The sequence below is a fragment of the Orycteropus afer genome, unplaced genomic scaffold (genome assembly GCF_000298275.1).
Source record: "Orycteropus afer afer isolate SDZICR_OR568_19922 unplaced genomic scaffold, OryAfe1.0 scaffold00450, whole genome shotgun sequence".
In the NCBI taxonomy this organism is placed as follows: domain Eukaryota; kingdom Metazoa; phylum Chordata; class Mammalia; order Tubulidentata; family Orycteropodidae; genus Orycteropus; species Orycteropus afer.
The window spans coordinates 104,881-132,360 of NW_006922037.1; the positions used below are offsets into that span (position 1 = coordinate 104,881).

Here is a 27,480-nt window from a genome sequence, read left to right on the forward strand (position 1 = left end):
TCAACTATCCTGACTTGAATTTTTTTTTATGTATTTTGGAGTATTTTTTATGTATTTTGGAGAACACCACCATAAAAATATGACTTAAAAATATTTAATAATCAATTATTTCAGGAGATAGAAGAATTTTTTAAAAAAGAGGTATGGCCTTTTGAGAAGTCTTGCTCTCAGAATACAATCTGAAAGTAATTTTATTTGAAGTGCTTAAAGAGACTTGGCTTAGTTCTGTCTCTGAGGGATTCTGTGTAGTAACCATGAGATGGAGCCCAGATAGTTGAAGAGGAAAAACACCTATACATCATTCAAGTCTTCCTTTTCACAAGGGGAACCTTGTGGGGGGTGTGGAATGTATGTCTCATCTCAGCCAGAGAGCCATAGAATGGCCTTCAGGATGACAGGGCCCACGTGGAGTCTTTACAAACATCCTGAGGGACATTTTTGTGTGGCACCAGCCTGAGTTTAAGGCCAGGGATTTGGTGATTACTTCTCTCCATTCCAGGTCTTCCCCAATGTTTGGAATTTTCGTTCATCACCCAGATAATTCAGAACCTAATAACATTCCTTGGATAATGGCTAACTACTCCTGCTGAGTAGATACTCATAGTGACCCTATAGGACAGAGTACAACTATCCCATTGGGTTTCTAAGGCTGTAATCTTTATAAAGGCAGATTGCCACATTTTTCTCATGTAGAGTGGCTGGTGGGTTCAAACCACTCACCTTTCAATTAGCAGCTGAGCCTTAACCATTGTGTCCCCTCCTACTCCCCAGCTCCTTTAACTACTCCTAGTTTACAAAATCTAACTTCCTCCTTGAGGAAGAACAGCAAAACCTGTGGGAGAAGGTAAGTTGTAGCCATGGGTCCAGTGAGTCAATATGAGTACTCCCTTTAATTTTCTCTTGACAGTGGGTAGGAATGGAAGAGAATTCTAATAATAATAAAAGTTAACTTTTATTAGGCACAAAGCAGTTTATATACATCATTTAATTTAAGCCTCTCAATAGTTATACATTTGGGGCAGTATCGTTTTCTCCATTTTGCAGATGAGCAAAGTAAGGTCTGTTGTTACTGTTGTTGTTAGGTGCCATGTAGTCAATTTTTGACTCATAGCAACTCTACCTGATGGAGTAGAATTGCCCCATAGTGTTTTTAGGCTGTAAACTTTATGGGGTAGATCTCCAGGTCTTTCAGCTGGAGTGACTGGGTAGGTTCTATCTACCAACCTTTTAGTTAACAGCCAAGCACTTTTGTGCCACCAGGACTCCTTAGACAGGTTAAGTAATTAAGTCCAAGATTATATAGCCAGCAAATGGCAGAGTCAGGATTTGAAACCAGGTTTTTCTGTCTTTGAGTCCTTAACAACATACCATAATCTTCTAAAGGCCTGCTTTACTTAATAGGACCTTAATTTACTAGTCTTTCTTCCTTAGCACCTAGTCAAACTTTCAGATTGAAAAGAATGTTTCCTGTATTCTCTATGTCCCATATGCTCCAGAGGCCACAGACTCCAGGAAGAAGGGAGCTCCTTCCTCAGCATCCCACTTACAATATAATATAGCCTGATAGCAAAGCAGTACCCTTTACAAGACTCCATTGGGTGAATGTCTTCATCTAGAGCCACTTGACAAATACATTGGTGCTCTTTTCTGCATTGCTATTTTTATTATGATCTCTTTCATTTATAATACCATGTCCAAAATGAACATTCCAGTGGAAAAATTGTTACTAACCTATCCACACACACACACTCACACAGTCTCTCTCTCTCTCTTTTTTTTTTTTGGTAAGTACATTTTTCTTTATTTATATTATGCTTTAATACAAAGTTAAAACTATAAAGCTATGGCTATCAAACTAATCTTGTAAGATAACCAACACTTAAAATCCTGCTACAAGGAAATGGAAACTATAGTGCTTCCTACTTTCCTCTGATAATGCACTGGCTCCCATAAATGGGAAGACAGAAAGCAAGACATTTTGGACATTTAAGTTTTAGGTCCACACTCTTTAATCCTTTATCCTGCTGAAATGAAATTGTGTCTAAAATGTGAAAAAGTAATTATTCCCTACTGTGCTGAGTCATTTGAGAGTACACTAAAAGGCAATTTCACTGCCAAATTACAAAACCTATGGTAATTTGGAGGGAGCTCTGGTGGCGTAGTGCCTAAGGCATTTGACTGCTAGCCAGAAGGCTGGCAATTCAAACCCACTAGTCACTCCTTGTAAGGAAGATGGGGCAATCCACTTCTGTAGTGATACTGCCTTGGAAACCCAAGGAGGGGTTGCTGTGAGTAGAAATCCATTTGACAGCAATGAGTCTCATTTGGTTTGGCTGGTAGTTTGGAAGGAGCCCTGGTGGGTTAGTGGTTTAGCAGTGCTGTTGACCACCAGCTGCTCCATGGAAGAAAGATGTGGCAGTCTGCTCCTGTAAAGATCACAGCTTTGGAAACCCTATGGGGCAGATCTACTCTCTCCTATCAGGTCACTATGAGTAGGAATTGACTCTAAGGCAACAGGTTTATGGTAATATAAGTTAAGTCTCAATTGCAAAGCCCTTCAGCAGGCACCATATGGAATTCCATATGGTTGATATTCAACGGGGCAAGGATTCTAAGAACCTATGTTTCGAGCTCTGGTAGCATAGTGCCTAAGGCACTTGACTGCTAACCAGAAGGCTGGCGATTCAAACTCACTAGCCACTCCTTGGAAGAAAGATGGGGCAATCTACTTCCTTAGTGATACTGCCTCGGAAACCCAAGGAGGGGTTGCTATGAGTCGGGTCCGACTCGATGGCACATAACAACAACAACAATGTTTCGAAAAGTGCTGGCATTTTAATTTTCAGAGGCACTCTTCCCATTGGTGGAAGCAAATGTTCCTGTGATGGTTTTCAACCAGCAGCTCCATGCTATGGGCTGTATATCATACAAAGAAGGAAATGAGGTCAGGGAGGCCAATTCAAACACTTATATAAAAAGAAAGGGAAGGGTCCTGAATCAAGTTTTGACAAAGGTTTTCACTTCAGGCTTAACAATTATGTCCTTGGGTAAATCTGCTTACAAGGCAATGTTTATGGTGGGACTTCTCTATAGAAGACACACAGGCTTACGAAGCTGGGAGTTGATGGGAACTCAAAGTAGTTGTCAGGATTATGAGAAACAGCTTTAATTCTCTTATAACTCAGATTTCTGAGCCCATGAAGTTGCGGTGACCTACTTAGGCCATCTGCCCCGAGGTGTCCTTTTGAACATTTAAGGAACTATTTTTGTAAAATAACTTTCAAATCAAACAATAGCCTAGTAGGTAATTTAGCAGAGATCATTTTGCCTTAGGCATTGGGCTCTTGTAGAGAATTAACTATGTGCAGTCAGATTTGAGGAGCAGGAACCCTAGGGTCTAACTGGAAAATGCATTGCCTGTCCTTTGTGACTGTTTCTACAGCCTTGTATGTGTTCTGTTGCTGTCTTCTGAGAAATTAGCAAGGCAAGGAGCTATGTAACTCATTTTCACTGTCCTCTCTTTCGAGTATTCTCCTGATATCTTCTGGGTTGACACTGCCCAATTCAAATCCTATCTGCTTATTATAAATATGTTCTGTTATACTAACGTTTGATATTTCTCTGTACATTTAAGTTTTTGACAACTCAAAACCAAAACCAAAATCACCACCATTGAGTCGGTTCTGACTCTTAGCAACCCCTCCTTGGGTTTCCAAGGCAGTATCTCTATGGAACCGCCAGTCTTCTGGTTAGCAGTCAAATGCCTTAGGCACTATGCCACCAGAGCTTGAAGCTGGGTGTAAATAACTAGCATATGCTAGTTTAGAATAGGAACTAGTTAGAAAAACAGGGAAGTTGGAGGTTAAACCCTAATTTATAAGGTAAAGTCAGGAATGGTGAATGCTGATACAATCACCTTCCACATTACAGGGCAACAGGGGAAATCAAGTTCTCCTGCTGGGAAGTTGTTGAAGGTTTAGAGGCAGGAAACTGATAGGAAAGAGGCAGACTTGCCTTGGCATTCTTTTCCTAATAAATCATGTTCTTTATTGTCCAGTAACTTGGAAGAGAAGAACTAGAAACACTTTGCCTTCCTTGAGTACAGACTAGAAACATCTGGGAGTAAAAGTACAGGGAGGTCAGTTGCAAGGGTGGGGGGTGTGTGTGTGGGGGGATAATAGAAAAACAGGGTGAAGAAACCAGTGTCCCAAAAAGAGTTCTGTCCATTTACAATCCCATGCTTCCAATGCTAGGTGTTATGGATCAAATGTGCCCTACAAAAATATGTGTTGTAAATCCTGGTAGCACAGTGGTTAAGTGCTTGGCTGCTAACTGAAACGTCAGAAGTTTGAATCCACCAGCCACTCTACTCCACAGGAGAAAACTGTAGCAGTCTACTTCCTTAAAGACTATTATACTTACATCCTGTCAAGTGGGTTCCTACTCATAACGACCCTACGTATAACAGAACAAAACTGCCCAGTCCTGCACCATCCTCACAATTATAGCTATGTTTAAGCCCATTATTATAGCTTCTCTATCAGTCTTTCTTGTTGAGGATCTTGCTCTTTTTCACTAACCCTCTACTTTTCTAAATATGATATCCTTCTCTAGGAAACGGTTCCTTCTGATAACATGTCCAAGGTATATGAGATGAAGTCTTCTATGGAGCATTCTGGCTTTACTTCTTCCGAGACAAACTTGTTCATTTTTCTTGCAATCCATGGTATACTCAGTATTCTTCACCAACACCACAGTTCAAATGCGTCCATTTTTCTTTGTTCTTCCTTATTCACTGTCTACTTTCACATGCATATGAGGTGACTGAAAATACATGGCCTGGGTCAGGCATACTGTGATTGCTAAGGTTATGTGTCAGTTTGTCTGGGCCATGATTATCAGTGGTTTGGCAATTATAATGTAGCCATCAGCTATGATGAGATTTGATAAAAATTAATCACCTCCAAGATGAGATGTACTATAAGAAGCCAATCAGTTCAAGGGGAATTTCTGCAGAGGTGTGGCCTGCTCCCAAATCTGAGATATATATATCTGATATATATATATATATATATATATATGGTTGTTGTTATGTGCTGTCGAGTCAAACCTGACTCACAGTGACCCCTCCTTGGGTTTCTGAGGCAGTATCACTATGGAAGTAGGATTGCCCAACCTTCCTTCCGAGGAGTGGCCGGTTGGTTTGAACTGCCAGCCGTCTGGTTAGCAGGCAAGTGTCTTAGCCACTATGCTACCAGAGCTCCCATATATATACATATACATATGCACAGAGACACACACATATATACACACACACACATATATATGTATATATATATGTGTGTGTCTCTGTGTGTATGTATATGTGTGTATATGTTTGTGTATATATATGTGTGTGTGTGTATATATATGTATGTGTGTGTATGTATTTGTGGGAGCTCTGGTAGCATAGTGCCTAAGGCACTTGACTGCTAACCAGAAGGTTGGAGGTTCAAACCCATCAGCTACTCCTCAGAAGGAAGGTTGGGCAACCTACTTTGGGCAATGTACTGATACCGCCTCGGAAACCAAGGGAGGGGTTATTATGAGTCAGATCCGATTTGATGGCAGTGAGTTTGGTTATATATACATGCACACGTTTACTCACATGCACACACACACACATACATATGTGTGTGTATGTTATGTATGTATATCCTGGCAAAGTTCAGTGGCTTTCTGCTAGATCTGAATCCTGTATCTAGCTCATCATCATCTCTGGTTCCTGGACTTGAACCAGCAGACTGCCATATTGCCTGATCTTGGGATTGTTGCCTTTGCAGTCTGTGAGCCAACAATATGCCATTATACCTGCTGATCTTAGATTCAGCAGCCTCTGAAGCCAGAAGCCTGCTATACCAAAAAACCAAACTCAGCGCCCTCTAGTTGATTCAACTCACAGCAACCCCTCCTTGGGTTTCTGAGGCATAAGCGTGCTATAGTCCCTGCCAATCCTCGTTGTGTTTGTCAGCCCTTGCAGCTGTGTTAGTCAGAAGTCTCTGGATTGATGTTTGACCCACAGACTTGGGACCTGCCAGCCTAAACAACTGTGTAAGCTATTTCTTTGAGATAAATTCTCTCTCTCTTTCTGTAGAAGCTTCACTTGTTTTCCTTCTCTGAGAGAACCCAGCTTAAGACACCTATCTTACTCTTTGAAGTGACTCCTTTGCTTTTTAACCCTTCAAAGAGTTCCTTTGCAGTGGATGTGCCCAATACATCACTTCATCATAGCCTTGGGAACCCTAAGGGGAAGTTCTACTCTATTTTTTGGGATCCCTATAAATTAAAATCTATGGCAATGGGTTTATACCTGTGGTGGTAATCCCACTTGGGAACTGGGTTTATTTTGTTATCTTAATAAGGCCATATGAGTGCAGGGTGTGTGTCTTTAACCTTTTCACGTTTGACATATAAAAAGAGATTAGGCACAGAGAAGCAAGCACAAATGGAAGAGAAGATACATGCCATGTGGAGATCTCCAAAGAAGCAAGGAACGCCAGGTCTCCAGAAACTGAAAGAGATTGTCCCCCAGAGGTGACAGAGAGGGCCTTCCCTGAGAGCTAGAACCCTAAGTTCAGACTTCTAGCCTTCTAAACTGTGAGAAAATAACTTTGTTTTTTAAAAATACACCCTTGAGATATTTCTGTTATAGCAGCAATAGCAAATTAAGACACTGGGTATGAGCTGGCTGCTTAACTCAGGTCTCTGTAGCCCAGTCAAAGCCAGTTACACTCTACTGTATAAATGATTACAAAAGCATTGCTCCATAATGTTAGGAGGATTGTTCTGTTCTTGCCTTCTGTGTGTGTATATTTTGGGGTGCCTTCTTTTCCTCCTATGCCTTGTCCGTGCCCTCCTTCTGAGGAGCACACGTACCTCTGTCCAGTCAGAGAGAAGCCACTCACTGGGGCAGTCATCTTTCCTGCAGGCTTGCTGGGAAGCCAGTTTTGAGGCTGAACAGAAGGTTTCAGGAAGATCCAAGAAGCTGCCATCAGCCATGCGCTGCTTGCATAGAACCTCACGTTTCTGAATTCCCCCTCCACACGTCCTAGAACACTGAGGAAAGAAAGAAAAGAACAATCAACCCAACACAGGAAAATAGGCTGTTTTCACCACCAAGTCTTACCTTTACTTTGCCTTGGCTGACAATGAAGAAAGAAAAAAATGAAAGGAAAGGAAAGATCAGGAACTAACCCAAAGAATTTTCCTTCCTTTCTTTGAAATGAATTTCTTATAAAAATCTGCACATGCTACTCTTAGTCCCAGGTATTTAACTACAGTACCCAAGGATTTGAAGGGACTTCACATTTTAGAAGTTTCTCTGGAAATAATGATTTGCAAGACAACTGGTTTAAAAGGTTAATATAATAGAGGGTTAAACATATTTATGATCCAGTGAAAATACTCTGTGCTGCTTCCACAATGAACAAGAGTGAGCTCCCGCCACCAGCTTAAATTTAGAGGTACAAATCTGCAGAGAAGACAGGATTCTCTCTCATTCTTTAATATAAATACACAGTTTGCCACATTGGGCAGTTATTTGATGTGTTGTTGTTGTTGTTGTTATGTACTGTCGAGTTGGACCCGACTCATAGCGACCACTCCTTGAGTTTCCGAGGCAGTATCACTACGGAAGTAGATTGTCCCATCTTCCTTCTGGTTATTTGATGTAGGGCCTAGATTTCTGGAGAATTCCCTTGGAATCCTTTTCTTATGGATCAGTGATTTCTTAAGGCAGTAGAAGCCATATCCACTGAATTTAGGATGTAAGAAAAATGATCCCATTCCAGGGTTTTCAGCAGGACCCCAATCAAACATATTGTTTATATGTAACTTATTAGTTATAATCTAGCTGCATAAGGGTCAACAGAAGCCCCCTGTAGCACAGACTATTAGCTATTTCCAAGTTTGTGTCCCTACTCTTTCAAAAGTAAAAGAGCCTCTAATTTTCAGCTGGGCACATGACTTCTAAATAAAGATGATACCAGTCAACCTCCCTAGAAAATAGATGTGGCCATGTGATTAAGGAAGTGTGTGCAATTTTCAAGGAAGTGCCTTCTAAGACTATATGGCATCTTTCCCCTTCCCTTTCTCCTTGCTGGTTGGGGAACATGATGTCTGAAATTTAAGCTTCCACTTTGGACTGTGATAGTCTAAAAGGTAGCAGGAACCTGGCTTCCTGTGTTGTACTAAATTACATGATATGGCTTTTCTAGCCATAGTATTTTAACTCCCACTTTGCTGTGGGTAATTGAGTAGCTGCTTATTAAAGTCATCCACCTGGAGCAACACACAGAAATCTTCTGGGATGTTCACTCTCTCTCAGGTGTATAAAATTCTGATGTTGGGATTGGTTAGTTTAGCCTCTGCCAGTCTCAAAATGAGCCCTCCTAGAGGCAGAGGAGAGTCTGACTGCCAGTTGAGAAAGATCCACTGCTGAGAGAGAGACGTGAGAGACACATGCTGCTGAGAGAAAGATGAGAGAGATACGCTGATGAGAGAGAGACGTGTTACTGAGAGAGACGGCTGGCTGCTGAGAAAGACTGAGCACGTTCCTGAGCTCGAATTGTAACCTGTTGCTTCCCTAATAAACCCCATAATCTGTGAGTTCTGTGTGGCCACTGCAGTGAATTATCGAACTCAGAAAGGTGGTGGGTGCCACAGAAGGAACGGTTGGTGACAAGGTTAGTAACAGGGCTGGAGGCTGGTGGCATGTCTGGATTCATAAGAACAGGCCTTGGACTGCTAAAGATAATTCTGTCTTCCTCTTGGTAGTTAGAGGTGGTCAGAAGATGCTGCCTCTTTGCCCCTTCTGCATTTCCTGATTGTGAAGTCACCATATCAGCCCTGGACTGCCTATATTAATGTGAGGGGGGAGACAGGAAGGAGAACAGAGGGGGAGAGGGGAGCAAGAGAAGAGGGGGAGAAGGAAAGAGGGGGAGAGGTGAGGGGGAGAGGTGAGGGGGAGAGGTGAGGGGAGGGGGAGGGGGAGGGGAAGGAAAAAGAGAGGGAGGGAGGGAAGGAGATTTTTCTTATTTAAACCTCTGTTATTTCAGGTTTTCTATCACTCTTTGTCATATCTGATTCTAGTTAGTATATCAGTGGTTCAAACCCACCAGACACTCCATGGAAGAAAGATGTGGGAGCCTGCTTCTATAAATATTTACAGTCTTGGAAACCCTATGAGGCAGTTCTACTCGGTCTGGTAGGGTTGCTATGAGTCAGAATGGACTCAACGGCAAGGGGTATGGTTGTAAACGTTTTAGGGAGTACTCTGCTTTCCTCCAGTTGCTGTGAGTAAATTCCAACTCACAGAGCCCCCCGTGTGTGTCAGAGTAGACTGAGTTTCACAGGGGTGTGATCTTACGGAAGTAGGTCAGACCTTTCTTCTCTGGCACTTAGGTGGCTTTGAACCACCAACCTTTTGGTTAGTAGCCAAGTGCTTAATTGTTTGAACTATCCAGGGTGTGGTGCAAAGAGTTAACACATCTGGTTGCTAACCTAAAGTTTGGTGGTTTGAGCTCACCCAGGCACACCTCGAAAGAAAGGCCTGAAGATATACTTTTGAAAAATCAGCCACTCAAAACTGTATAGAATGCTCACTTTGGCAGAGGAGATTAGCATGGCCCCTGTGCAAGATGACACACAAATTTGTGAATCATTCCATATTTAAAAAAAGAAAAACCTGTAGAGCACAGTTCCACTTTGATACACAAGGGGTTGTCAGGAGTTGGAATTGACTCAATGGCAACTATCATTTTTTATTTTCTTTTTTCTGTTCTCCTTCTTAACTTGCTGCCTTGGGCTTGGTGTGGAATAAGGTCTGGTTTACAACCCTGAGACTCAGTGTTGAAGGAACAGCTCCTGCTGCAATAGGGACCCTTCTGAGAACTCACTGTGGGCTATGCTCAGGACATTGTACTCAGAACTGCCAAGGAGTTTTTTTTGCCCTCCCTTGGAGTTAAGGCTAAGATGGTGAGAACACTTCCTCTAGTCAGAATACTTCTGGGGCCCAGCTGTCACCTCTTACTCAGTGGGTCTCTACACTGGGTGCACTTTAAAATCACCTGGGAGCTTTTAAAAAGAACTGATGCCTGGGTCCACCTCAGACCAATTAAATAAGAGACTCTGAGAGATCACTCCCAGACACTGCTCTTCTTTTCTTTTTTTCAAAGCTTCCCAGGTAACTGTACTGTGTAGTCAAGGTTGACAACAAACTCTACTAAGTAATTCCCCTCCACCTTTCCAGTTGAATAAAATAAAGATGGAGATGAAAACCTGGGGCCCAGAGAGTTGTCTGCTAGAGACTCCACTGGTGTATTTAGCAAATTTTAAAATTTGAAATGAAAGTAACTTTACTGAATCCCAAAGAAAAAGATAAATTTTCTATGGGACTCAATATGGCTAGGATCTGAATAAAAGATGACTAACAAAAAAGGTGAAATCATGCTATGAGGCCCATTTTAGACATTTAAAAACTGGCTCACTGGCTACCACTGTCAACCACTTGGAGGGTGATCTATGCAGAAGATCCTGGATAGAGAGGAAGAACAATGTGGAACAAAACTCAAAATCATTTTGCAAAATAAAGGGGGACCAGGATTGCTGGTCTGATAGAGCCTGGTGGAACCACTGAGACATGGCCCTTAACTGCCCTTTAGGTCTGGAATTGAACCCACACCTGTGGCTTCCAGCCAAACAAAAGACAGGCATATGAGTTGAACATTTACCTGAGGCAGATACATTCCTTGAAGAGAACAATCGTGGGAGAAAGAAGGGCTGTTTATGCACAGGGAGACAGCTCAGGGGTAGGAGTGAAGGGAGGGATGGACACAGGGAAGAGGTAACTATCCGGAGGAAGTGGGAGGGGAGCTGTTGCATTGGGGTAAATTGTAGTCAGTATCATGAGACAAAGTGTATGTGAACTGCTGTATGGAAAGTGAATTTTCTTTGTAAACTTTCAGCCAAATCTCAATTTAAAAAATAAAATAAAAAGAAAGAAAACCCTATGCAGCCCAGTTATACTCTGCTGCACATGAGGTTGCATGAATCAAAGTTAATCAGATGGCAACTTTTAATTTATTTTTTAAATTTACTAATGGGGATGGCTCTGCATTAAAAGTGGATGTACACAATCACGGGAGAATAGAAAGCAGTGTATGCACAGGGAGACAGCTTGGGGGGCAGGAGTGTATAGGAAGGAAGGACACAGGGAAGAGGTAACTATGGGGAGGAAGTGAGAAGAGAGCTGTTACATTGTGGAGAATTGCAGTCAATGCCATGAGACAAAATGTGTATGAACTAGTGTCTGGAAAATGAATTTGCTCTGTGAACTTTCACCCAAATCACAATTAAAAAAAAAAAAAAGAAAGTGGATGCTAAAAAAAAAAAAGTGGATGTAAACAAAACAAAAACAACAACTGTGGCTGAGAGACATAAAGTGACCTAAGGCCACACAGAACTGGCTTATTTCCATTCATCGCAACATTTAATGAGCTCTTACTCAATACCATGCTTTGCGCTGTGGATTGTGGACATAGCTAAGAGAATAACTCAAACTAGAATTCTCTCTCTTGTGGTATGGAAACTCCTCTCTGCTTACAGAACCAGTGGAGGGTACTCTGCCTGCTACTTTGTGCTGAGGGCCCCATGCCTCATAAGAACTAAGTTTGAAAGGCCTGGTCTCTCACCCCACAGGAAGGATTAAGAAAAAAACAAAAACTCAGTGCTGTGCAGTCAGTTCCAACTCACAGTGACCCCTCCCCTTTGGTTTCTGAGGTGTGATCTCTATGGAAGAAGATTGCCCAAACTTCCTTCCAAGGAGTGGCTGGTGGGTTTGAACCACCAGCCCTCTGGTTAGCAGTCAAATGCCTTAGGCACTATGCCACCAGAGCTTCTCACAAGAAGGGTGGCAGTTTGTAATTCAGTTCTGGTAACCAACTTGGATAGGTAAAAGCTGGTCTGTAATCTAGACTGAGGCCAGCATTCTAAAATAGTTTATCTACATTGTGATGGTGCTGGAAAGTATCTTTCCTCAATCTTTTATTTCTGAGTTGAAAGGCTGTATTTGAGACATCCCTTAGGTTATGTCATGGACCAAGGGTGTCAGGGGCTGGGGGAAGGTGGACTACACATGGTAGTTTACCAGTCAGTTGTTACTCACCACAGATCCAGACAATTCCTTCCAAGGGGTTGTCTAGTATGTACTTTAGCTTCATTAAGGACCAGTCTAGGATCTCAGAGCCAATGACGCAGTCTGTGAGGGGACCAAGCCTTTGGCTTCTCGGGCTCCTTTTGGTGATTTCCTAGCATTTTGTTAGGCAATTTTATTTTAGCACTTACTTAATAGCAGTTGAGAAAATCTTAAAGGATTTCACTTCTTTAACTCATTTTGTTCTCCCACTATCTAGCCTGGTGCCTTCTGCAAATGTAAGCCCTTATACAAATGTCTGGGCAATTCCAGTTGGTGGATGTGGGAAATTTAAAGTAGTGGCTAAGAATACCATTTACTTAGTTGAACTCGTAACTATGGATAACTAAAGTTTTAAATATGGTTTTTATGGTCTATTGCATGGCTTAACTTCTTAGGTCCAGCCTTCTCTTATTTCTATCAAATTCTCACTTCTAACCAATTAATTATTCTATAATCAAATTAATTATAATCTGTTATTACTTAGTCCTTCCTCAGAATTATTTTTTAAATAACTAGATAACTAACCACGTGAATTACTGATTTCCTAAGGATTGGCCAAACTTAAGGAGGTCTAGTGGCATAGTGCCTAAGGCATTTGACTGCTAACCCGAAGGCTGGTGGTTCAAATCCACCAGCCACTCCCTGGAAGGAAGGTTGGACAATCTACTTCTGTAGTGATATCACCTTGGATACCCAAGGAGGGGTCACTATGAGTCACACTTGGTCTATGATTGGTATTTAATAAATTTACATTATTGAATGAATGAAGCTGGAAGAGTTTGAGTTAGACAGTTTCCATGTTCCATCAAGACAGGGACTAAATTGGTCTTAATTACTCTATTTCTAGCACACTCTCTAAATATTTAGTGGAAATAAGAATCATAGAGAAATTTCTATTTGTAAGTTAGTGAGGTTAGCAAAGGATGAATAGTGTTTTATTATGAGAGTTGTAAAAAACAGAACAATTACTCATGTGTTTTCTGTAAGTCAGAGGTGCACACTGTTTTGGAAAAAGAGACTGAATTCTAGACAACCGATTCTGGTGAGCAGAGATATGTCATGTATTTGCTTCAAAGTAATTTACTATTTATTAAACATCTGGGAGCTCTGGTAGCGTAGTGCCTAAGACACTTGACTGCTAACCAGAAGGCTGGCGGTTCAAACCCACCAGCCACTCCTCGGAAGGAAGGTTGGGCATTCCTACTTCCGTAGTGATACTGCCTCGGAAACCCAAGGAGGGGTCACTATGAGTCGGTGCTGACTCAATGGCAAATAACAACAACAACAATGTGAAAGATAACAAACTAGGTACTTTTATAAAAAGAGATTCAGAGAAAAAAGATAATTTTTTAGTCTCAAGACCTTACAGTCTAGGGGAGAAGACAGACAACATACATAATTACCAGTGATATACAAGGAAGGAGACTATAAGCATTAAAACAGCGGAGCACAGGGAGAGTCAAGCATTATTTAGACTACGCACATCTGAGAAGGCTTCATAAAGATGCCATTTATGTAAGCCTGAAGGGATATATACATAAGATTTCAACAAATATGAAGTGAAGAAAATTTCAGCAATCAGAACAGGAGGAACAAAGACACAGTGACTGGAAAGTCAAGACCTATTCTTGAATGGTAGGTCGTTTATTGGGGCTTGTGTGGGGGGGCTTCATTAGAGATAAGGTTTGAAAAGGGGTTTTGACGTCTAATCAAAAATGGTCTTAAATGCCAGGTAAGGAGATACGGGAGTACTCTAAGATGCTCTAAGATATGTATAGTATGTGGTAGGCACTCAATCTGTTGGTTGTTGTTGTTGTTGTTGTTATGTGCCGTCGAGTCAGCCCTGACTCATAGCGACCCCTCCTTGGGTTTCCGAGGCAGTATCACTACGGAAGTAGGATTGCCCAACCTTCCTTCCGAGGAGTGGCTGGTGGGTTTGAACCGCCAGCCGTCTGGTTAGCAGGCAAGTGTCTTAGCCACTATGCTACCAGAGCTCCCAATCTGTTGGTAGGTGGTTGGATTTTGGAGTTTCTGCCAAATCTTCCCTTGTCTGTTAGTAATATCCCATTTTCTCTTAGAATCATAAAATACATAATTATTCCACCAATGTGACCAAAAGTAACATTCATCATAATAAGGCTTGAGAATTCCATTCAAAACTTCTTCCAAGTATGATATTATTATTTCATTAACAAGAGACTAGGATTGAAATCAATCCATCCCCAGTATTCCTTTTCCACATCCTTTCTTCTTTTCTTTAAAATTAATGAGTTATTTAGTTTCTAATAAAGAGGCCAGGGTATGAGCTGAATAGTAGGCTGACATTTTATAACTGATGCTGGAGGTACGTGGCATTTTGATATGATTCATATGTATTTACACTGTAGTGCAAATGCAGTGTATTTTTCTATGAGAAAAATAATGGCTGACTCATAAAATAATTATCTCCTAAGCTTCAAATGACATCAAGCCACTTTTCTTTTTATAATTCACAGTCAAATTCCCCATGGATCCTGTTGAATCTATCAGGCATAAGGAACATGCTCCTGAAATTTGTTACCCTATGATTGACATTTTAGGTGCTTCACTAGTACACTGGATTTTAGGATACAGATCTCTCCAATGCTTAAGGGCTAAAATGTTCTTTTTTTCTAAATATTTTATGAGGCACATGGGTTTCTGTTTAATGGGAATGAATGTTCCAAAAATAAACAAGTAGCTGAATAAAAACAGCTCTCAGATTCAATCTGTTCAGTTAGAGGTTCTTAGTAAATTTGGCAATAAGGTCAAGTGTAGGTTAATTTTCTTCCTCTTTCAAATTAAAGAAGCAGATGATGAAATTATTTGCTTAACTTTAAGGGTGGAGATGTAATAAAATTATCCTTCAGAGTGATCACTCTCTTAAAATAACAGCTGGATTATGAACTTGCAGATGGGGCTTGATTTCAGGGACAACCTTCAATAATTCCCCGTAAGTCTGTATAGAAAACTGAGACAACATGATGACAAAATCTTTTTTTAAAAAATCTGCTTGTTATTTTAAAGGTTGATCTAGACATAAAGCTTTTAGGGAACGCTCAGTGTCTAGAAGATAAAGTCCAGACTCCTGAGAATGTCCTTCAGGTCCCCCATATTCTACCCTAAATTAAAATTTCCAGCCATGTTCTTTGCTCCACTGCCATGTGCTACAATGGACTATATGTCCTTCCCTGAACACACAGACACTCTATCTGTTCAACCCTTTGATCATGTTGTTTACTCTGTCATCAATGACCTTCATCTCTTGGTCCATTTAGAAACCTCCAATGATACTTGAAGGCCCAAGTCAAAGGCCACTTCTTCATTAATGTCTCCTTTAACCTGTCTGTATCATGGGGGATATTCATCACCTTATTTATTTTTGTTTATTTATTACCTCGCACTCCACCCTAGCCTGTAAGGGTACAACACGTTTCATAAGGGACACTCTATTTTCCTCCACCTCCCTGTGTGCCCATAGGATTATGACATTTTGAGGAAAGTGAATTTATTAGTCTTTATGTTTTCAAGTGCGTAGTTCAATGTCTGGAAAAGAGTATGCATTTTATAAATGCTTATTAAATTGATCATCAGATGAATAAAGGAGTCAAAATACCGGATGTTTAAAAGATGGAAAAGAAACATCCAGTTGATGGGCCAAACATCTACCTCTGATCAGATTTTGCTGATTAGACAGAAGCTGCTTCTGAACAAGCCAGCAGTGGACTTCAGCAAGCAACAGCATGTGCTCTCTTGGACACTCTGACACTCCAGATATAATGGACATCCATGTAGCTGAGGGAATACTGTCAGGGAGTTTGCTCCTAAACATGTAGTATCATGTTTGCTTAAAAAGTTGACTGTTTATACTAGTTGCTACATGTCTTTCATGATATGAAGTCTTGGGATAATTTGTTTGATAAAGAAAGTAAGAAATATACAGTAAGAAAAACCCTAAAAGTTGTGTTTTGACCCAAAAATACCAAGGCCAAGGGGATCTGTGTTTTTGAGATCTTCTCATGATTAGCACATTAATAGATTCTTCCTGTGCTGATGCTTTTGGTCCCCTCTAGGTAGTTTATTTTACTGAGAGCTGAGTTCCTTTCCTTGGCACTTCAAGTTATGCAACTGAGCTCAACAGAAAGTAATATTTCTGTTCACTTTTCTAAGACCAACTGTCCAGTTTAAAAATAACGTACTATGCTAACATCTTCTAACTTATTTCATTCATTTATTCACTCACTCATTCATCCTTTCATCAAACTTTTATGATGCACCCGCTGAGTGCCAGGCATCATGTGAAGATGTTGGAGATTTTAAAATGGATAGTGGTGATAGTTGAACATAATTAGTATCATCAAATGGTCCATGTGAAAAATGTTGAAATGGCAAATTTTTTCTTATATATACTCACCACAGTGGAAAAAAAATAGTTAATAAATCTCAGGTATTTGCAGTTCAGTGTGGAGAAAAAAATACTTTGAAACAGAGGAAATGTAAAAGAGTGTGCAACTAAGACTTTATGGAAAATTTAGGGAAGGCTCTGCAGATGAGGTGATATATGAGAAGCTGGCCAGGGAGACAAGGAGGGCTGGCAGAGTCAGACACTCCACGCAAAGACTCAAGGGTATAAATGAGTGTGGCATGTGCAATTAATTGGAGAGTCTTGAGAAGGTAGAGCATAGACCTCATGGAGAAGAGTGCTTGGGAAGGAAACTGAGAAGTTGGATGAGGGACAGATGGTAAATGGCTGTGGACATAATCCTAAAACCATGGTGAGGCATTTAGGGTTTTAGAGTATGGAATAACATGGTCTAATTTGTAGAGACTAAACCAGGCAGTGCATGCCAATGAGCTCCAAAGAATACTGCCCTGAGAGGTATTAACAGTGTGCCATGGAGAAAAGGTTCAAATCATTCTATATAACACTGCTTTCTATGCCCCTCTTCAGGGATTCTCAGTGTATATTCATATTTTAAAGGGTGCAGGGAGGGTCTGTGTTAAAAATCCATTGATAGTAGGTTGGGAACCCTGGGTTGAAGTTAGGAAAGATCATGCAGGGATATCAAGAAAAAAGGTATTTGCAATGATTTGCTTAGCTGATTTTAAGGACTTGAACCAAGGGAATGGCAGAGGGTTAAGATGGGAGAGAGGGGTGGGAAAAATATAAGAGATGGAATCAATAGGACTTGGGATGTTGACTGAGTATGAAGTACAAAATGAGGCTGAAAGGCTCAAGGTTCTACCTAGGATACAAACTAGATGGTGTTGTTATCTACACTGTAAAATTGATAATGGAAGGTGAGATTTGCTAGAGAAAGTGTGTTGTGTATTGAGTTAGGTATTGGTTTTTTTATTTTTTATTTTTTTTATTAGGATTTGGGTGAAGATTTACAGAGTAAATTCACTTTTCCTACAGCAGTTCACATATACTTTGTCTCATATCATTGACCAAAATTTACAATGCAGCAGCTCCCCTCCCGCTTCCTCCCCATAGTTACCTCCTCCCAGTGTCCATCCCTTCATACTCTTCTGCACCCTGAGCTATCTCCCTGTGCATAAGCAGCTCTTCCTTCTCCCATGATTGTTCTCTCCAGGGCATGTGGGTATTGTTTTTTGTTGTTGTTGTTAGGTACCATCAAGTTGGTTCTGACTCATAGCGACCCCATGTACAACAGAATGAAACATTGCCCATTTCTGTGCCAGCCTTACAATCCTTGCTATACCTGAGCCCATCGTTACAGCCACTGTGTCAATCCATCTTGTTGAGGGACTGCTTATTGGTCCAGTTGTGAGGATTTTTGTTTTCTTTATATTGAGGTGTAATCCATACTGCAGACTGTAGTCTTTAATCTTCATCGTAAATGCTTCAAGTCATCTTCACTTTTAGCAAGCAAAGTTGTGTCTTCTGCATACTGCAGGTTATTAATGAGTCTTCCTCCAATCCTGATGCCACGTTCTTCTTCATAGAGTCCAGCTTTTCAGATTATTTGCTCAGCATACAGACTGAATAAGTATGGTGAAAGGACATAACCCCGACACACTCTCTTCCTGATTTTAAACCATGCACTATCTCCTTGCTCTGTTTGAACAAAGCCTCCTGGTCTACATATAGGTTCAACATGAGTACAATAAAGTATTCTAGAATTCCCATTCTTCTCAGTGTTATCCGTGATTTGTTATGATGCACATAGTCAAATGCTTTTCCATAGTCAATAAAACACAAGTAAACATCTTTCTGGTATTCTTTGCTTTCAGGCAAGATCCAACTGACATCAGCAATGATATCCCTCATTCTATGTCCTCTTCTGAATCTAGCTTGCATTTCTGGAAGTTGTCTGTCAATATACTGCTACAACTGTTTTTGAATTATCTTCAGCAGGATTTTACTTGTGTCTGGTATTAATGATAATATTCGATAACCTCCACATTCTGTGGGATCACCTTTCTTTGGAATCTGTACAAATATGGATCTCTTCCAGTCATTTGGCTAGGTAGCTGTCTTCCAAATTTCTTGGCAGAGCCAAGTGAGCACCTCCAGTTTAGCATCTGTTTGTTGAAACATCTCAATGGGTATTCCATCAATTCCTGGAGCCCTGTTTTTCACCAGTTCCTTCAAAGTAGCTTCAACTTCTTCCTTCAATACCACTAGTTCTTGATAATATGCCACCTTGTGAAATGGATGAACATTGACCAATTCTTTTTGGTACAGCGACTCTGTGTATTCCTTCCATCTTTTTTTGACATTTCCTGCATCAGTCAATATTTGCCCATGTTGTTGTTGCTGTTATATGCTGTTGAGTTCTCTCCAACTTATAGTGATCTTCAGTACAAAAGAATGAAATACTGCCCAGTTCTATGCCAGCCTCATGATCCCTACTATACCTGAGCCCATCACTGCAGCCACCCTGTTGAGGGCCTTCCCTTCTTTCATTGACCCTCCATTTTACCAAGCATGACCTCCTTCTCCAGAGAATGGTCCTTTGTGATAACATGACCAAAGTAGGTGAGACAAAGTCTGCCCATTCTCACTTTCAAGGAGCATTCTGGCTGCATTGCTTCCAGGACAGATTTGTTAGTTCTTTTAGCAGTCCATGATATTTTCAGTATTCTTTGCCAACACCACAATTCAAAAGCATGAACTCTTCTTCAGTCTTCCTTATTTGTTGTCCAGCTCACACATGCATATGAGGCAACTGAAAATACCTTGGCTTGGATTAGGCTCATTTTAGTCTTCAAGGAGAAATCTTTGCTCTTCAGCACTTGAAAGGGGTCTTTCACAACAGATTTGCCCAATCCAATACGTCTTTTGATGTCTTGACTGCTGCTTTCATTGGCGTTGCTTGTAGAACCAAGTAATATGAAATCTTTGACAACTTCAATCTTTTCTCCATTTGTTGTGATGCTGCTTATTGGTCCAATTGTGAGGATTTTTTTTTCTTTATAGTGAGGTGTAATCCATATTGCAGATTGCAATCTTTAATCTTCATCAGTAAGTGCTCAAAATGATCCTCACTTTCAGCAAGCAAAGTCTGCATATCTCAGGTTGTTAATGAGCCTTTCCCTAATCCTGATGCCACAATATTCTTCATAGAGTATAGCTTCTTGGGCTATTTGCTCAGCATATAGATTGAATAAGTATGGTGAAAGAATACAACCGTGACACACTCCCTCTTCTAGACAACCATGATTTCTGTTTGAACAACAGCCTCCTGGTCTATGTATAGGTTCCTCATGAGTACAATTCAGTGTTCTGGGATTCCCATTCTTCTCAATGCTATCCAAAATTTACGATCCACACAATCAAATGCCTTTGCATAGTCAATAAAACACAAGTAAACATCTTTCTGGTATTCTTGGATTTTAGCCAAGATCCATCTGACATCAGGTATGGTATCCCTCACTCCATGTTCTCTTTTGAATCCAGCTTGCATTTGTGGAAGTTCTCTGTCAATATACTGCTGCAACCATTTTTGAATTATCTTCAGTAAGATTTTACTTGCATGTGAGATCAATGATATTATTAGATAATTTTCATATTCTGTGGGATCACCATTCTTTGGAATGGTACAAATATGGATCTCTTCCAGTCAGTTGGAGTTGTCTTCCAGATCTCTTGGCATAGCTGAGTGCCTCCAGCGGGGCATCCATTTGTTGAAACATCTCAATGGGTATTCCATCAAATCCTGGAGAATTGTTTTTTGCCACTTCCTTTAGTGCAGCTTCAACTTCTTCCTTCAGTACCATTGGTTCTTTATCATATGCCACCTCCTGGAATGGATGATCATCTACCAGTTCTTTTTGGTATAGTGACTCTGTGTATTCTATCTATCTTCTTTTGATGTTTCCTGTATCATTCAACATATTGCCCAGGGAATCTTTCAATATTTGGAATATGGAATGTGAAATATGGAATATTTCAATATTGCAATTCAAGGCTTAAGTTTTTTCCTCAGTTCTTTCAGCTTGAGAAATGCCAAGCATGTTCTTCCCTTTTGGTTTTCTAACTCCAGATCTTTGCACATTTCATTGTAATAAATGACCCTGTTTTCTCGAGTTATTCTTTGAAATCTTCTATTCAGCTCTTTTATCATGTTGATTCTTCCATTTGCTTTAGCTACTCTCTGTTCAAGGGCAAGTTTCAGGGTCTTTTCTGATATCCATTTTGGTCTTTTCTTTCTCTCCTGTCTTTTTAATGACCTTTTGCTTTCTTCACAGATGATGTTCTTGATGTTATCCCACAATTCCTCTGGTTTTCGGTCATTGGTGTCATCGGTGCATCAAATCTATTCTTTAGATGGTCTCTAAATTCAGAAGAGATATGATCAAGGTCATATTTTGGCTCTCATGGACTTGTTTCAATTGTCTCCAGCTTCAACTTGAACTTGCATATGAGCAGTTGATGGTCTGTTCCACAATCAGTTCCTGGCCTTATTTTAGCTAAACATATATTTTGCTTCTCCATTGCCTTTTGCCACAGATGTAGTCAGCCTGATTCCTGTGTACTCCATCTGGTGAAGTCCATGTGTGTAGCCACCATTTGTGTTGTTGAAAAAAGGTATTTGCAGTAAGTCATTCATCTTGCAAAATTTTATCATGTGATCTCCAGTGTTATTTCTGTTACCAAGGCCACTTGGTAACATTTTCCAACTACCAGTGACTCTTCTTTGTTTCCAACTTTTGCATTCCAATCACCAGTGATAATCAAAACATCTTGATTGCATGTTTGGTCAATTTCAGACTGCAGACTTGGTAAAAATCATAAATTTTCTCATCTTTGGCTTTGACAGTTGGTGCATAAATTTGAATAATAGTATTAACTAGTGTTCCTCATAGTTGTATGGATATTATCCTATCACTGCACTTCATGATAGATCTTGATACATTCTTTGTGATGATGCACTGCACTTCATGATAGATCTTGATACATTCTTTGTGATGATGAATGCCACACCATTCTTCAATTTGTCATTCCTAGCATAGTAGATCATATGATCATCTGATTCAAAATGGCCAAAAAGAAGTCCATTTCAGCTCACTAATACCTAGATGTTGATCTTTATGCATTTAATTTCATTTTTGACAACTTCCAATTTTCCTAGATTCATACTTCATACATTCCATGTTTCGATTATTAATGGATGTTTGCAGGTATTTCTTCTCATCTTGAGATGTGCCACATCAGCAAACATGGGTACCAAAAGCTTTACTCTAGCCACATCATTAAGGTCAGTTCTACTCAGAAGAGACAGCTCTTCTCCAGTCGTATTTTGAGTGCCTTCCCACCTGAGAGGCTCATCTTCTGGCACTGCATCACACAATGTTTCAGGGATATTCATAAAGTTTTCTAGTAATATATCATACAATGTTTCACTGCTATTCATAAGGTTTTTTAACTGGCCAATCTTTGAGAAGTGGATAGCCCTTTCCTTCTTCCAAGTTTGTCTTAGTCTGGAAGCTCCACTAAATCCTGTCCACCATGGGTGGCCCTGATGGTATTTGAAATACCGGTGGCATAGCTTACAGCTTCACAGCAACACAAGCCATCACAGTGTGACAAACTGACAGACAAGGGGTGGGAGTCAGGTATTAGACCTTTGGAATTTGTACATAACGTATGTGGTATATGAACTTGACAGGTGTAAAAAGGCAGTTAGAGACAGTGATTAGTATATAATAGGGGTTCTAACTACTCCAAACTGAGTTAGGGCTTAAAGACTCAAAGAGAAGTGGGGAGTGGGCTCTCCTTTACTAAACAAAATGATTAAAATGAGAGCAGAATTTTACCTCAATCATTGTTTTTTTCCTTGGGGGGGGGAGCGTATTATCAAGTTTTCTTAAGGAGCTCTGGTGGTATGGCGGATAAAGCGTTCGGCTATTAACCAAAATGTTGGCAGTTTGAATTCACCAGCCCCACCACAGGAGAAAGATGAGGTCATCTGCTTCTGTAAAGATTTACAGCCTGGTAAACCTTATGGGGCAGTTTTACTCTGTCCCATAGGGTTGCTGTGTATCGGAATAGACTCACTGGCAGTGAGAGAGTATTAAGCTTTCTTAAAGAACCCTGGAAGCCCAAGGACTACACATAGTCTCCTCTGTGCTTAATATTCCTGTTACTATGTGAAGCATTTAGCTGCACCCTGATTAATATGCAGGGCAATTCAGTCAAAGTGTTTTCTGCTAACAAAAAACCCCCCAAAACATCCACATGTGAAATTTGGCTTCTGATCTCTGTTTTGCTTAACATTTTCTGTGTTTGTAAAAATAGATCCATTTCCTTATGAAACACACTGAAAATGTATTGCATGAAAATGAGATAAACATGCTAATAGTTTTTGTTTCTCCCTGAGACACAACATTTTAAATAAATATCATCTCTAGCTTATGTAGATTTATATTACAGTCACTGGAAACTAACAAAACTCATAACTCCAATGACTTTCTGCCAGAATCCAGTCCTGTGATAAAGACCAAAGTTATTCTTTTCTGCATGTATGTGTCTAATTAAAGCTAGAAAATAATAATTATAATAGAATTAATTCTCAAGCATCTATGTTGTTGCTGTTGTTATGTGCCATTGACTTGGACCCAACTCATAGCGACCCCTCCTTGGGTTTCTGAGGCAGTATCACTACGGAAGTAGATTGCCCAATCTTCCTTCCGAGGAGTGGCCTGGTGGATTTGAATCACCAGCCTTCTGGTTCGCAGTCAAGTGCTTTAGGCACTACGCTACCAGATCTCCTCTCAAGCATCTATATTTATCATTAAAATTCTCTTTTTTTTTCCTTAATATTACCAGCAGCGACTCTTCTCTCACATGCTTTTTTTTTTCTTTTAAACACACAGCTGAACTACGAGTATTTTGAAATCTAACCCTGATTTTTAAAAAGGAAGTATATAGGGAAATGGCAAAAATAGTCACAGTTTTAAGCAAGAGGGAAAATAGGGCTATGGAGATTGTTGCAGTCTCTGCACAAATATGTGTAATATCTGTGTACACATATTACATTGGGTGAACACAATCCTGAACATAAAACATAAGCAACAAAGAGAAATAGAAACTGTGTTTTGGAGTGGAATTACTAGTTCATTCAATTTAACCCTTCTAATAACCTCCCCCTTCTCCTTCCTCTTTTAAATTTACTTTTTAGAATCAGAATGAATCAAGAAGCAACACTGATGCATATGGTGCTCATAGATTCTGGGGGTGGGGAGTGGTAGGTGAAAGGCAGGTTCTGAATCCTAAGGACCTGGTGCTAGTGGAGATTAAGTGTTTAGCCCACAACATGCAGGCTGTGGTAGGATGAATAATAGCACTCCAAGGTGCCTATGTCCTAATCCTTGGAAGCATAATTTACATTACATGGCAAAAGAGATTTTGCAGATGTGATTAAATTAAGGATTCTGAGATAAGGAGATTATCCTGTGTTATCTAAGTGGGTCCAATGTCATCACAAGGGTTCTTGTGTTTAGGCAGAGGGATCAGAGTCAGAGAGAGAAGATGCAACACAGAATCAAAGGTTGAGATGATGCACTCTGAAGTTGAAGGAAGGGACTGTGAGCTGCAGAATTAAGGGGCCTCTAAAAGCTAGAAAAGGCCAATCTAGATTCAACAATGACACTCTCCTTGTCTACAGCAAAGAAGAACAAAGGAAACCAAAGACACATGGAAATAAGTCATCCATGGGACTAGTGGACCATGCAAAACTCAGCCTATGTGACCATGAGACCAGAAGAACTGGATGGTGCCCAGCTACCACTGCCAACCACTCAGAAAAGGACCAGTGTAGGAGATCCTGGATAGAGTGGGAGAACAATATGGAACAAAACTCAAAATCATAAAAAAGATAGGTTTACTGGTCTGATAGAGCTTGGTAAGACCACTAAGACTCTGGCCTCTAGTTACCCTTCAAGTCTGGTATATAACTCACTCCCTTGGCTTCCAGTCAAACAACAGACATGCTTATAGGGTGAACATTTACATCAAGTAGACACACTCCTTAGTATCTTAGAGAACAAAAGAGCAGTATTTGCAAAGGGAGATAGCTCAGGGAGGAGCTCTGGTGGCCTAGTGCCTTAGGCATTTAAATTCTAACCAGAAGGTTGGCAGTTCAAATCCACCAGCCCCTCCCTGGAAGGAAGATTGGGCAATCAACTTCCATAAATATTTATCACCTCAGAAACCCAAAGGGGATCGCTATGAGTCAGAACCAACTTGATGGCAGTGAGTTTGGTTTTCAGTTTTTTCATATTTCCTTGCAATATAATACTTTAGAGCAAATGATAAAGTCATCTTGGGAAACTGGCAATGCATAGTGGACAAGGGAACAGATTTTGAAGCCTACGGGCTCTCTTTCCTTTACCAGCTATGCAACTTTGGGAAAACACAACTTCTCGGATGCCTGTTTCCCAAAAGGGTAGTCACAAGGATTAAGAGAAAATTCAAGAACACAATGGTTAAGAGCTAAGAGTTAAGATTATGAAGAGAGAATGCATAGGTTTGAATTCATGCAAACCTCACAATCTTAAGGTATGAAATCTTTTTTTTTTTTTTAAATAAGGGAAAATAATAGCTATCACATAGGGTTGTTGTCGTTGTTGTTGTTATGTGCCGTCGAGTTGGACCCGACTCATAGTGACCCTTCCTTGGATTTCCGAGGTAGTATCACTACGGAAGTAGATTGCTCCATCTTCCTTCTGAGAGGTGGCTGGTGGGTATGAACCACCAGCCTTCTGGTTAGCAGTCAAGTGCTTTAGGCACTATGCTATGCCACTTCTATCACATAGGGTAGTGGCATCAAATGAACTAACATGTGAAGTTAGTTTAGAGCTGCTTGATACATAGTAAGTGCTGTCCAAGTATTAGCTCTTATAAAAATAAAGTTCCTTAAAAAAATGGCTCTTGAACACCACCACTAGTCCGTCAGTATGTTGTACTGTGGTGGCTTGTGTGTTGCTGTGAGGCTGGAAGCTATGCCACTGGTATTTCCATTATCAACAGGGTCACCCATGTGGATAGGTTTCAGAGAAGCTTACAGACTAAGACAACCTGGGAAGAAGGATGGGGCCAGCCACTTCTGAAAAAATTGGCCACTGAAAATCTTATGAATAACAATGAAACATTCTCTGATATGTATTACTGGAACAGAGCAGGTGCTCAATAAATATAAGACTCAGAGACTTGCCATGTATCTTTCTGCCACCACCCCTCTATGCTTTACAAACCCAATTGGGTCTCACTGAGACTTAGTCCCTTCCTTTCTTGATCATATAGTCTGGCTTAGACGTCATGAGAATATAACCTTATTTGCAAAAAAGGGTGTTGCATATGTAGATAAGTTAAGGATCTTGAGATGAGATCATCCTGGATTATTCAAGTAGAATCTAAATTCAATTTCAAGTGCCTTATGTAACACACAGAGGAGAAAACAGACATGTAGGGGCACAGGCAATGTGAAGACAGAGGCAGAAACTGGAATGACAGGGCCACGAGTCATGGAAACCAAGGGGTTTGATAGCCACCAGTGCTAGAAGAATGAAGGATGGATTCTCTCTATAGCCTTCAGGGAAGTACTGCTCTGATGACACCTTGATTTTGGATTTATGGCCTCCAGAGTTGAAAGAATACATTTCAGGTGCTTTACCAGTTTGTGTTAATTTGTTGCAGAAGCTACGGGAAACCAATACAAAGGCCAATGGCTAGCAGGTTATCTTCTTTAAAAATTTTTTAAAACTTTGTTATTGTTGTTGAGAATATATACAGCAAAACATACATCAATGTAACAGTTCCTGCATGTACCATTTAGTGATGCTGATTACATTCTTTGAGTTGTACAATCATTCTTTCTTTTTCTGAGTTGTTCTTCCTCCATTAACATAAACTCACTGCCCCCTAAGGTTCCTGTCTCATTGTTCAAGTTGTGGTTGCCAATTTGATCCTATACAGAGTTCCTAAAAGAGCATAATGCTCTAAATAAAACAAACAAAAACCAAATCCACTGCTGTCGGGTCGGATCTGACTCATAGCAACCCCTCCTTGGGTTTCCAAGGTGGTATCACTACGGATGTAGATTGCCCAATCTTCCTTCCAAGGAGTGGCCAGCCTCCTGGTTATCCATCAAATGACTTAGGCATTATGCCATAAGAGCTCCTATAATGCTCAAAGCAGGCCTTTTTCTTACTAGTTAAGCTAGACTACTACTTGGATTAGATATCATAGGTGATGTCAGATGGATCTTGGCTCAAAGCAAAGAATACCAGAAAGTTGTTTACTTGTGTTTTATTGACTATGCAAAGGCATATGATTGTGTGGATCATAACAAATTGTGGATAACATTGAGAGGAATGGGAATTCCAGAACACTTAATTGTACTCATGAGGAACCTGTACATAGACTAGGAGTCTGTCACTCTAACAGAACAAGGGATACTGGATGGTTTAAAATCAGGAAGTGTGATAGTTGAAGATGTGTCAACTTGGCTGGACTCCAGTTGTGAGTGGTGGTTCCCATGATGGATCACATGACTGGGTTCTGAGCGGCCGGTCTGCCCGGGGGGAGTTTCCCTGGGGTGTGGCCTGCCTACAGTGCTATCCCAGGGACAGGCTGGAAGAACGGCATTCCGGACTATATACTTCCTTGAGTGAGCGGCTCGCCGCTCGCCCTGGAGGTTTCGGATTCATCCTTTGTTGGGAACAGCAACCAGCGTGCTGCGTGCCAGCTTGATTCTCTC

The 27,480-nt window shown here is 40.5% G+C and overlaps 1 protein-coding gene and 1 non-coding gene across 2 annotated transcripts in view; one reads left to right on the forward strand and one right to left on the reverse strand.

Moving 5' to 3' along the window:
* The window catches only part of LOC103208535 (ADAMTS-like protein 1), a gene marked incomplete at its 3' end in the record, with an annotated part of 468,117 nt that overhangs the window by 98,646 nt on the left and 341,991 nt on the right, over positions 1–27,480 (reverse strand). Inside the window, exon 17 of the mRNA XM_042782739.1 lies at positions 6,916–7,095. Within this exon, the coding sequence (XP_042638673.1) occupies positions 6,916–7,095 (180 nt within the window). The remainder of the gene's footprint in view (positions 1–6,915; positions 7,096–27,480) is intronic.
* LOC122151418 lies at positions 9,603–9,712 on the forward strand. The gene has a single exon (XR_006164141.1). It is a non-coding gene; the product is annotated as a U6 spliceosomal RNA (small nuclear RNA).